A 10,117-nucleotide genomic window follows, 5' to 3' on the forward strand; every position below is an offset into this window, starting at 1 on the left:
TCTCTAGAATTAGACTTCCCAAAATGCATCACCACACATTTGCCTGGATTGAACTCCATCTGCCGCTTCTCCGCCTAACTCTCCAGTCTATCTATATTCTCCTGTATTCTTTAAGAGTCCCCTGCTACTCCATCAATCTTCTTGTCATCTGCAAACTTACTGATCAGACCAACAACGCCCTCTTCCAAATCATTTATGTATATCACAAACAACAGTGGCCCAGCACTGATCCCTAGTCACCTATCTCCATTTTGAGAAACTCCCTTCAACTACTACTCTGTCTCCTATTGCTTAACCTGTTCTTTATCCACCCTAGCTAGAACACCCTGCACACCATGTGACTTCACTTTCTCCATCAGTTTACCATGGGGTTTATAAGGCTGCACTATGAATGCTGATTGGTTCAATGAGTGTGCTGTGGAGTTGGGTGAAAACAGTGAGGTGAGACAGAGAGAAGGTGAAGCTGAAAGATTGGATGTAGTGCTGGTCTCAGTTTGGGCTGTTCAGAAAGTCACATGGTCCCAATGGGAACAGCCAATTTCTAAGTGATATTTGTGGAGGTTTTGTTTTAAATTTAAATTTTAAAGTATAATATATCAGCTTAAGTGAAGGTAGGACTTTTGATTATAATAAAAATGTTTGAAATAAAGGAAGATCGTTACCTCATGTAAATTCTCTTTAATTGGAGTAGCTAGCTGAGTGAAAAGAGAAGTCATGACAGGAGATCTCAGACCTGTGGTGTGCTCCTCTTGTACAGTGTGCAAAATAAGGAACACTTAAGGAAGGTATATAAGATTATTAAAGGATGGACACTCTGGAGGCAGGAAGCATGTTTCCACTGATGGGTGAGTCCCAAACCAGAGGACACAATTTAAAAATAAGGGTAGGCCACTTAGAACAGAGTTGAGGAGAAACTTCTTCACCCAGAGAGTGGTGGGTGTATGGAATGCTCGGCCCAGAAGGCAGTGGAGGCTAAGTCTCTGGATACTTTCAAGAAAGAGTTGGATAGAGCTCTTGAGGATATCAAGAGTTATGGTGAAATCAAGGGTTATGGTGATAAGGCAGGAACAGGATACTGATTAAGGATGATCAGCCATGATTATAATGAATGGTGGTTCTGGCTCGAAGGGCAGAATGGCCTATTCCTGCATCTATTGTCTATTGTCTTCCAGTATCCTTGATGGCCATGTGTGCAGGAAGTGTATCCATCTGCAGCTACTGGGTAATAGGTTTTCAGAATTGGAGCTGTGGATGGACTCACTGTGGAGCATCCACAAGACTGAGAATGTTGTGGACTGCACATTTAGTGAGTTAGACACACTGCAGGTGAGGATTACACAGGCAGAAAGGGAATGGGTGACCATCAAATAAAATAAAAGGCTCATGAAGAAAGTGCCCCCCTCTTAATCAGATATACCGCTTTGGATTCTGTTGGCTGGTGTGGGTGGAGTGGCATCTTGGGGGAAATCAGTAACAGCCAGGTTCTTGACACCATAGAGAACTCTGCTGCACAGAAGGAGAGGAGTGTGGCAGGGCGATAATGACCGGGGATTCAATAGTCAGCAATACAGACAGGCACTTCAGCGGCAGCAGATGTGAATCCAGGATGGTATGTTACCTCCCTGATGCCAGAATCCACAATATCACAGAGCAGCTGCAGGACATTCTGGAACTGGAGGGTAAGTAGCCCGTGGTCCTGAAACACTTAGGCATCACTAAACAAAGGGATGGTGTTCTGCAAAAAGAATATAGGGAGATCAGAGATACATAAAAATGGATGTAGGTTTGCTTGCTGAGCTGAAAGGTTCATTTCCAGACGTTTCATTGCCTTACTAGGTAACATCTTCAGTGGACTTTATGCAAAGCAATGCTGAAACTTCCTGCTTTCTATTTATATGTTTGGGTTTCTTTGGGTTGGTGATGTCATTTCCTTTTGGGGTGTTATTTCCTGTGGTGAAGTCACTTCCTGTTCCTTTTTGTCAGGGGGTGCTAGATGGGGTTTAACTCTGTGATTGTTGGTAGAGTTCTGGTTGGAATGCCATGCTTCTAAGAATTCTCATGCATGTCTTTGTTTGGCTTGTCCTAGGATGGATGTATTGTCCCAGTCGAGGTGATGTCCTTCCTCATCCATATGTGAGGATACTAGTGAGAGAGGATCATGTCTTTTTGTGGCTAATTGGTGTTCTGTATCCATTATTGAAAGACTCTATACAGACAATGAGCAAAACTAACGTCAGTTACAAAATACCATGGAAGGACTGAAAACTAGCCACCAGGACACCGATAGAAAGCAGGAAATTTCAACATTACTTTGTAAAAAGTCCACTGAAGATGTTACCTAGTAAGGTAATGAAATGTCTAGAAATGAACCTTTCAGCTCAGCGAGCAAACCTACATCCAAAACCTCAACCTGAGCTTAAAACTCACTAATACGTTAAAATGCTGGTCATAGAGTCATAGAGATGTACAGCATGGAAACAGACGCTTCAGTCCATGCCAACCAGATATCCCAACCCAATCTAGTCCCACCTGCCAGCACCTGACCCATATCCTTCCAAACCCTTCCTATTCATATACCCATCCAAATGCCTTTTAAATGTTGCAATTGTATCAACCTCCACCACTCCCTCTGGCAGCTCATTCCATACATGTACCACCCTCTGTGTGAAAAGGTTGCACCTTACGTCTCTTTTCTCTTTCCCCTCTCACCCTAAACCTATGGCTACTAGTTCTGGACTCCCCAACAGCAGGGAAAAGACTTTGTCCATTTATCCTATCCATGCCCCTCATGATTTTATAAACCTCTATAAGGTCACCCCTCATCCTCTGACACTCCAGAGAAAACAGCCCTAGCCCATTCAGCCTCTCTCTGTAGCTGAAATCTTCCAACCTTGGCAACATCCTTGTAAATCTTTTCTGAACCCTTTCAAGTTTCACAACATCCTTCTAATAGTAAGGAGACCAGAATTGACGCAATATTCTAACAGTGGCCTAACCAATGTCCTGTACAGCCGCAACATGACCTCCCAACTCTTGTACTTAATACTCTGACCGTTAAAAGAAAGCATACCAAACGCGTTCTTCACTATCCTATCTACCTATGACTCCACTTTCAAGGAGCTATGAACCTGCACTCCAAGGTCTCTTTGTTCAGCAACACTCCCGAGGACCTTACCATTAAGCATATAAATCCTGCTAAGATTTGCTTTCCTGAAATGCAGCACCTCTCATTTATCTGAATTAAACTCCATCTGCCATTTCTCAGCCCATTGGCCTATCTGGTCAAGATCCTGTTGTAATCTGAGGTAACCCTCTTCGCTGTCCACTACACCTCCAATTTTGGTATCATCTGCAAACTTACTAACTGTACCTGTTATGCTCACATCCAAATCATTTATGTAAATGAGAAAAAGTAGAGGACCCAGCACTGATCCTTGTGGCACTCCCCTGGTCACAGGCCTCCAGTCTGGAAAAACAACCCTCCACCACCACCCTCTGTCTTCTACCTTTTGAGCCAGTTCTATATCCAAATGGCTAGTTCTCCCTGTATTCCGTGAGATCTAACCTTGCTAACCAATCTCTCATGGGGAACCTTATCGACCGCCTTAGATCATATCTACCACTCTGCCCTCTTCAATCCTCTTTGTTACTTCAAAAAAACTGAATCAAGTTTGTGAGACATGATTTCCCACGCACAAAGCCATGTTGACAGCGGCACGGTGGCACAGTGGTTAGCACTGCTGCCTCTCAGCGCCAGAGACCCGGGTTCAATTCACGCCTCAGGCGACTCTCTGTGTGGAGTTTGCACATTCTCCCCGTGCCTGCGTGGGTTTTCTCCGGGTGCTCTGGTTTCCTCCCACAATCCAAAAATGTGCAGATTAGGTGAATTGGCCATGCTAAATTGCCCGTAGTGTTAGGTGAAGGGGTCTGGATGGGTTACACTTCGGCGGGTCGGTGTGGACGTGTTGGGCCGAAGGGCCTGTTTCCACACTGTAAGTAATCTAATCTTGACTATCCCTAATCAGTCCTTGCCTTTCTAAATACGTGTACATCCTGTCCCTCAGGATTCCCTCCAGCAACTTGCTCACCACCGACGTCAGGCTCACCGGTCTATAGTTTCCTGGGCTTGTCCTTACCCCCCTTCTTAAACAGTGGCATCATGTTAGCCAACCTCCAGTCTTCCGGCACCTCACCTGTGACTATCAATGATACAAATATCTTAGCAAGAGGCTCAGTGATCACTTACCTTGCTTCCCACAGAGTTCTAAGGTACACCTGATCAGGTCCTGGGGATTTATCCACCTTTCAAGACATCCAGCACTTCCTCCTCTGTAATATGGACATTTTGCAAGGTGTCACCATCTGTTTCCTGACATTCCATATCCTTTTCCACAGTAAATACTGATGCAAATACTCATTTAGTATCTCCCCCATTTTCTGCGGCTCCACACAAAAGCCGCCTTGCTGATCTTTGAGGGGCCCTATTTTCTCCGTAGTTACCCTTTTGTTCTTAATGTATTTGTAAAAACCCTTTGCCTCAAATGTAATAATATCAGACTTGCTCCCAGTGCCACGTGCTAGCCAGAGCAAGAATAAGCGGATGGATCAGATGAGTATATGGCTCGAGCCATGGTGTATCAGAGAAACGCTTAGATTCCTGGGGCATTTGAACCATTTTTGTGTTGTCTGTACATGCCTGACACCTTGCCCCTGGGTACAGCTGGGACTAAAATCTCCTTGTGGAGGCTTTTGCCAGCTCCATTGGTGAGGTTAGGGTAAGGGGGATGGGAAGGTGTTGGCATAAATGGGTCAGATTCAGATCAGAAATTGGAAGGTAGAATATTAGTTACTGATGTAGTCAGCACCTCCAAGACAAAAGAAGGGAGGATTAAACATACATCAGTCCTGACATCCCAGGACTCAGTCTGGTGAACCTCCTTCACTCTCTCACAATAGCCAGGGCATCCTTCCTTGGAACAAAGGTGCACACAGTACTCCAGGTTTGGGCTCGCCATGGCCCTTATGGAAAGATATCTCTGCTCCTGTACTTGAATCCTTTCACTGTGAAGGCCAACATATCATTTGCATTCTTCACTGCTTGCCACTCCTGTCTGATTCCTAAAAGAGAGAATCACAGACGAACATGTAACAAAATGGGGTCAGAGTCTCTGACGTTAAATTGTTGAAAATAATGTCCCCTTCGTATTCATGCTGGTCATCAAGCCCTTGTTTACTCTCTTTCCATTTTCTAGCACCCAGCATGTAACCTATATGGTAGTGCCTTGTATGAACATCTAAACACTTCTTCGGGTTGTAATGTTTCCTGCATCTGTCACCATTTCAGATGCTGCCAGACCTGTTGTATATCTCCAGCGCTTTGTTTTTATTTCAGATTTCCACCATTTTGCTTAAACTCTCAAAGTCATAGAGATGTTCTGTATGGAAACAAACCTTTCAGTCCAACTCGTCCATCTTGATCAAATATCCAAAACTGATCTAGTGCCATCTGTGAACATTAGGCCCATATCCCTCTGATCACGTACTAATTCCTAATCACGTACCTATCCAGATGCCTTTTAAATGTTGTAATTGTACAGCCTCCTCCATGTCTTCTGACAGCTCATTCCATACTTGCACCACCCTTTGATGTGGAAAGATTGCCCCTTGGATCCATTTTAAATCTTTGCCCTCTCACATTAAACACACCCTCTAATGCTGAACTCCTTCAACCCGGGGGGAAGAAAAAGGTCCTTGTCTATTCCTCCTATCTGTTCTCCTCTACAAGATAACCCTCAGCCTTTGACCAATCCAAGAAAAAAGTCTCAGCCTATTCAGCCTCTCTTTATCTCAATCCCTCTAATCCTAACAAGAACATTGGAGATCTTTTCTGAAACCTTTTAAGTTTAACAAGGTAGACTCATTGAGATGTACAGTATGGAAACAGCCCCATCAATCCAACTCGTCCATCCAGATCAGCATTGAATGCAGTATTCCAGAAGTCACCTAGCCAATGTCCTGTACAGCTGCAACTTGACCTCCCTGCTCCTATACTCAATCCACGGAGTATAGCAGCTCGAATACAAAATGCTGCTGTCACTATCCTGTCTGCCTGTGACTCCACTTTCAAGAAACTGTGAACCTGCACTCCAAAGCCTCTTTGTTTGGCAACAGTTCCCAGGAACTTACCATTAAGTGTGTAAGTCCGACCCTGGTAACATCTTTCTGCAATCAGGGAGTCTAGAATTGAGTAGTGTTCTAAAAGTGACCTCACCAATCTCCTATATAACTGCAATGTGACCTTCCAGCCCCTATACTCAATCATAGAATCCTGACAGTCTGAAAGCAGGCTGTTTGGCTCATGGACCCACACCAAATTTCTGAAGAACATCCTATCCCTTCAATCCTGCCTTACCAACAGCTAATCCACCTAACCTGCACATCTTTGCACTGTGGGAGGAAGCTGGAGTGGACACAGGGAGAGTGTGCAAACTCCACACAGAGTGGAATCAAACCCAGGTCTTTGCACTTTGCTCAAAAACTGCATACATTCATGTAGAACTCGGAGCTCAAAAATTGCATGAATTTATGTAAAACTCTATCTCACTTTTTAGATTAGAATCAATCTAAACATCAGGTCATAGACAGAGAACAGAGAGGGCTAACACCTTCAACATATTGTCTAGCTATCACCATTGTTAACAGCTAACCCGAGAATGCAACTTTTAAAAAAAAAGGTTTTGTGATTTACACATGAAAGCAGTGAAACTATCACTGTATTCTAACAGATGAAAGGCTTAACAGACAATCAATTTTTCCATGTATAATTTCAGTTACATCACACTGCAAATGTTTGCTATAAATTCTGTTACGATCGAGCTCTCCACTATCACCTGATGAAGGAGCGTCGCTCTGAACGCTAGTGTGCTTCCAATTAAACCTGTTGGACTATAACCTGGTGTTGTGTGATTTTTAACTTTGTACACCCCAGTCCAACACCGGCATCTCCAAATCATGTGTTCTTCTGGTTTCTCCTAATCCATTTGGTTTCTGTTTGAAAGGTTGTTTTGCAAAGAGATTTTTTCAAATTCACATCCAGATCTGACAGTCACTTTGTAATAATCTCATTATCTCAGGATTTTGAGCACTGAAGGAAAAAGCACCATTCACACTGGGGAGAAACACGTATCGTCTGTGTGTGGAAGAGTCTGTGAAGATTCATCTGAAATGTCCAAACGCCAGCGCAGTCACACTGGGGAGAGACCATGGAAGTGTGAGGATTGTGGGAAGGGATTTCTTTATCCATCCCGTCTGGAAACTCACCAACGAAGTCACACTGGGGAGAAGCCGTTCACCTGCTCGGATTGTGGGATGGGATTCACTCAGTCATCCCACCTGCTGACACACCAGCGAGTTCATACGGGGGAGAGACCATTCACCTGCTCCCAGTGTGGGAAAGGATTCAGTCGGTCATTCAACCTATTGAAACACCAGCGAGTTCACACTGGGGAGAGACCATTCATCTGTTCTGAATGTGGAAAAGGATTCACTCGATTATCTAAACTGCCAGAACATCAGGGAGAACATGCTGGAGAGAAAACACTCACCTGCTCTGCTTGTGGAAAGGAATTCACTCAGTCTTCCAGCCTGCAGATACACCAGCCACTTCACACTGGGAAGAGACTATTCACTTGCTCCATGTGTGGCAAAGGATTCACTCAGTCATCCACCCTGCTCAGACACCAGCGGGTTCACACTGGGGAGAGACCGTTCACTTGTTCCCTGTGTGGGAAAGGATTCAGTCAGTTATCCAACCTGCGGATACACCAGCGAATTCACACTGGGGAAAGACCATTCACCTGTCCTGAATGTGGAAAGGGATTCATTTGCTCCTCTAAGCTGCTGGAACACCAGGGGGTTCACACTGGGGAGAAACCATTCACTTGCTCAGTGTGTGGGAAAGGATTCACTCAGTCATCCAAGCTGCAGAGACACCAGCGAGTTCACACTGGGGAGAAGCCATTCATTTGCTCCACTTGTGGGAAGGGGTTTACCCAATCATCCAGCCTGCAGAGACACCAGCGACTTCACACTGGTGAGAAACATTCACTCGGTGTACACGCCAGCTGATACACCAGTGAGTTCACTCTGGGGAGAAACTGTTTACTTGTTCCATCTATTGGAAGGGATCCACTCTGTCATCCAAACTATTAATGTACCAGTGAAATGACACTGGGTGGGTCCTGTTCACCTTCTGTGTTTGTGTAAAAGGATTTACTGTTTGCAAACACACAGAATCGCAGATCGAGGGTTTTGCTTTTCCTGACATCAAGGAATGTACCTTGATTATTGGGCTGTTTGTATTGATATAAATAAACTCAGCTCTACAAAAGGAGCTGACAATGTAGGTAAATGTTGATACAATTGTCTATTTGTGTGATAAGTTTGAAAATGATCACATTGTCACTGTGTATATCAACACACATTTACACTGGGTAAAGACTATCTACTTGCATATTGTTTGTAAAGTTATTTTGTGGATCAACAGAACTGTTTGAACAGCAATGGGTTCCCTCATAACTGTCAGTGATGGATTTGATGCTGCTGTTGGCTATATGCAGAAATGTGGTATGATGATGTTTATAAAAATCACAGGTTCAGTAACCTATTTCGATAAAAGTAAATCAAATCAGCTTTTTGTTAAAACTGAGCAAATACACCTTGGAGTGCAAGTTCATAGCTCCTTGAAAGTAGAGATGCAGGTAGATAGGATAGTGAGGAAGGTGTTTGAAAGATCATCTTGCAGCTGTACAGGACATTGGTTAGGCCATTTTTGGAATAATGCATGCAATTCTGGTCTCCTTCCTATCAGAAGGATGTTGTGAAACTTGAAAGGGTTCAGAAAAGATTTACAAGGATGTTGCCAAGGTTGGAAGATTTCAACTACAGAGAGAGGCTGAATGGGCTGGGGCTGTTTTCCCTGGAGTGTTGGAGGATGAGGGATGACCTTAGACATTTATAAAATCATGAGGGGCATGGATAGGATAAGTGGACAAAGTCATTTCACTGAGGTGGGGGAGTCCAGATCTCGAGGGCATAGGTTTAGGGTGAGAGGGGAAAGATTAAAAGGGACCTAAGGGGCAACTAGTAATTAATTCCAGTTTCTTTGTTTCATTAATATTGTCTCATTTGGTGAACAACGTTGTTATCTCAAATTAGCTGTTTCTTTCAAACTATAGATTCTAGATAAAAATTCTTCAGATAATCATTAACTGTAAAACTTTATATGCCAGGTATCTCCTTACTCTTTTCCCTTATTGCTTCTATAATAATGTCTCATTAGCTGAAGAATACTAATAGTAAAAGTAATTATAAAACTTTATAATTGAAAATAATATTACAACTTTTTTATATGAGGAATGATATCATTGTATTCAAGTTCTTAGAATTTGACAAACAACAGAATTCAAGTAGACCGTCGAGATAAGCATGTCAGGGTCATGTCTGAAGGAGAATAGCCAGTAACTTTGGAATGCAACATAGAAAGTTCAAAAGCTGAGAGATAACAACAACTGTTAGTCATTGTGAAAATCAAGGGAACCTAGGGTTGTCCATAGAGGTGTCCCATCATTCATCAGATGTTTCATAGGATTGGTTGTATAGAGAAAGGGGGAGGACATAGTAACCATGGTGTGTGAGATCACTGGAACACAAAATATATAAAAATACTGTTTTCACTGTATAAATCAAAGTGTCACTGATCTGTCTTAAATCTGAGCTCTACATTGAGAGAACAATTGGGATCTCACGTCAAAGCCAGTTTTAGAGAAGATCTTATAGCCATCTCCCTGTCTGAACCAGATTTTGCTTGAAGAAGAATAAAGTCTGCCATGTGCCTGAATCATGTCTGCTTCCTGAGTCTTTGTCCTGGGCTGGGGTTACAGTCCTACAGAGACCAACAATGCACATGATACGCCAGGGAAGGTCTCAACAAGGCCCTGTATAATTGCAGCAAGACACCCCTGCTCCTGTACCTGAATCCTCTTGCTGTGAAGGCCAACATATCATTTACCTTCTTCACCTCCTGCATGTTTACTTTCTATGACTGGTGTACAGGGAC

At 43.4% G+C, this 10,117-nt stretch overlaps 1 protein-coding gene across 11 annotated transcripts in view; it reads left to right on the forward strand.

Annotated features, from left to right (window-relative positions):
- The window catches only part of LOC140469560 (uncharacterized), a 65,004-nt gene extending 55,106 nt beyond the window's left edge, over positions 1-9,898 (forward strand). For 6 of the 11 annotated variants that reach the window (XM_072566201.1, XM_072566191.1, XM_072566193.1 and 3 more), the window contains one exon: positions 7,134-9,898. In XM_072566201.1, coding sequence (XP_072422302.1) covers positions 7,225-8,127 — 903 coding nt within the window. In that variant the 5' untranslated portion in view covers positions 7,134-7,224 and the 3' untranslated portion in view covers positions 8,128-9,898. Of the gene's footprint in view, positions 1-1,497; positions 1,680-2,086; positions 2,347-7,133 lie in introns of those variants that run through there. The other 5 variants (XM_072566194.1, XM_072566195.1, XM_072566197.1 and 2 more) reach the window with 2 other exon arrangements.
- Positions 9,899-10,117: the final 219 nt, after the last annotated feature.

This window comes from Chiloscyllium punctatum, chromosome 49 (genome assembly GCF_047496795.1).
Source record: "Chiloscyllium punctatum isolate Juve2018m chromosome 49, sChiPun1.3, whole genome shotgun sequence".
NCBI lineage: Eukaryota > Metazoa > Chordata > Chondrichthyes > Orectolobiformes > Hemiscylliidae > Chiloscyllium > Chiloscyllium punctatum.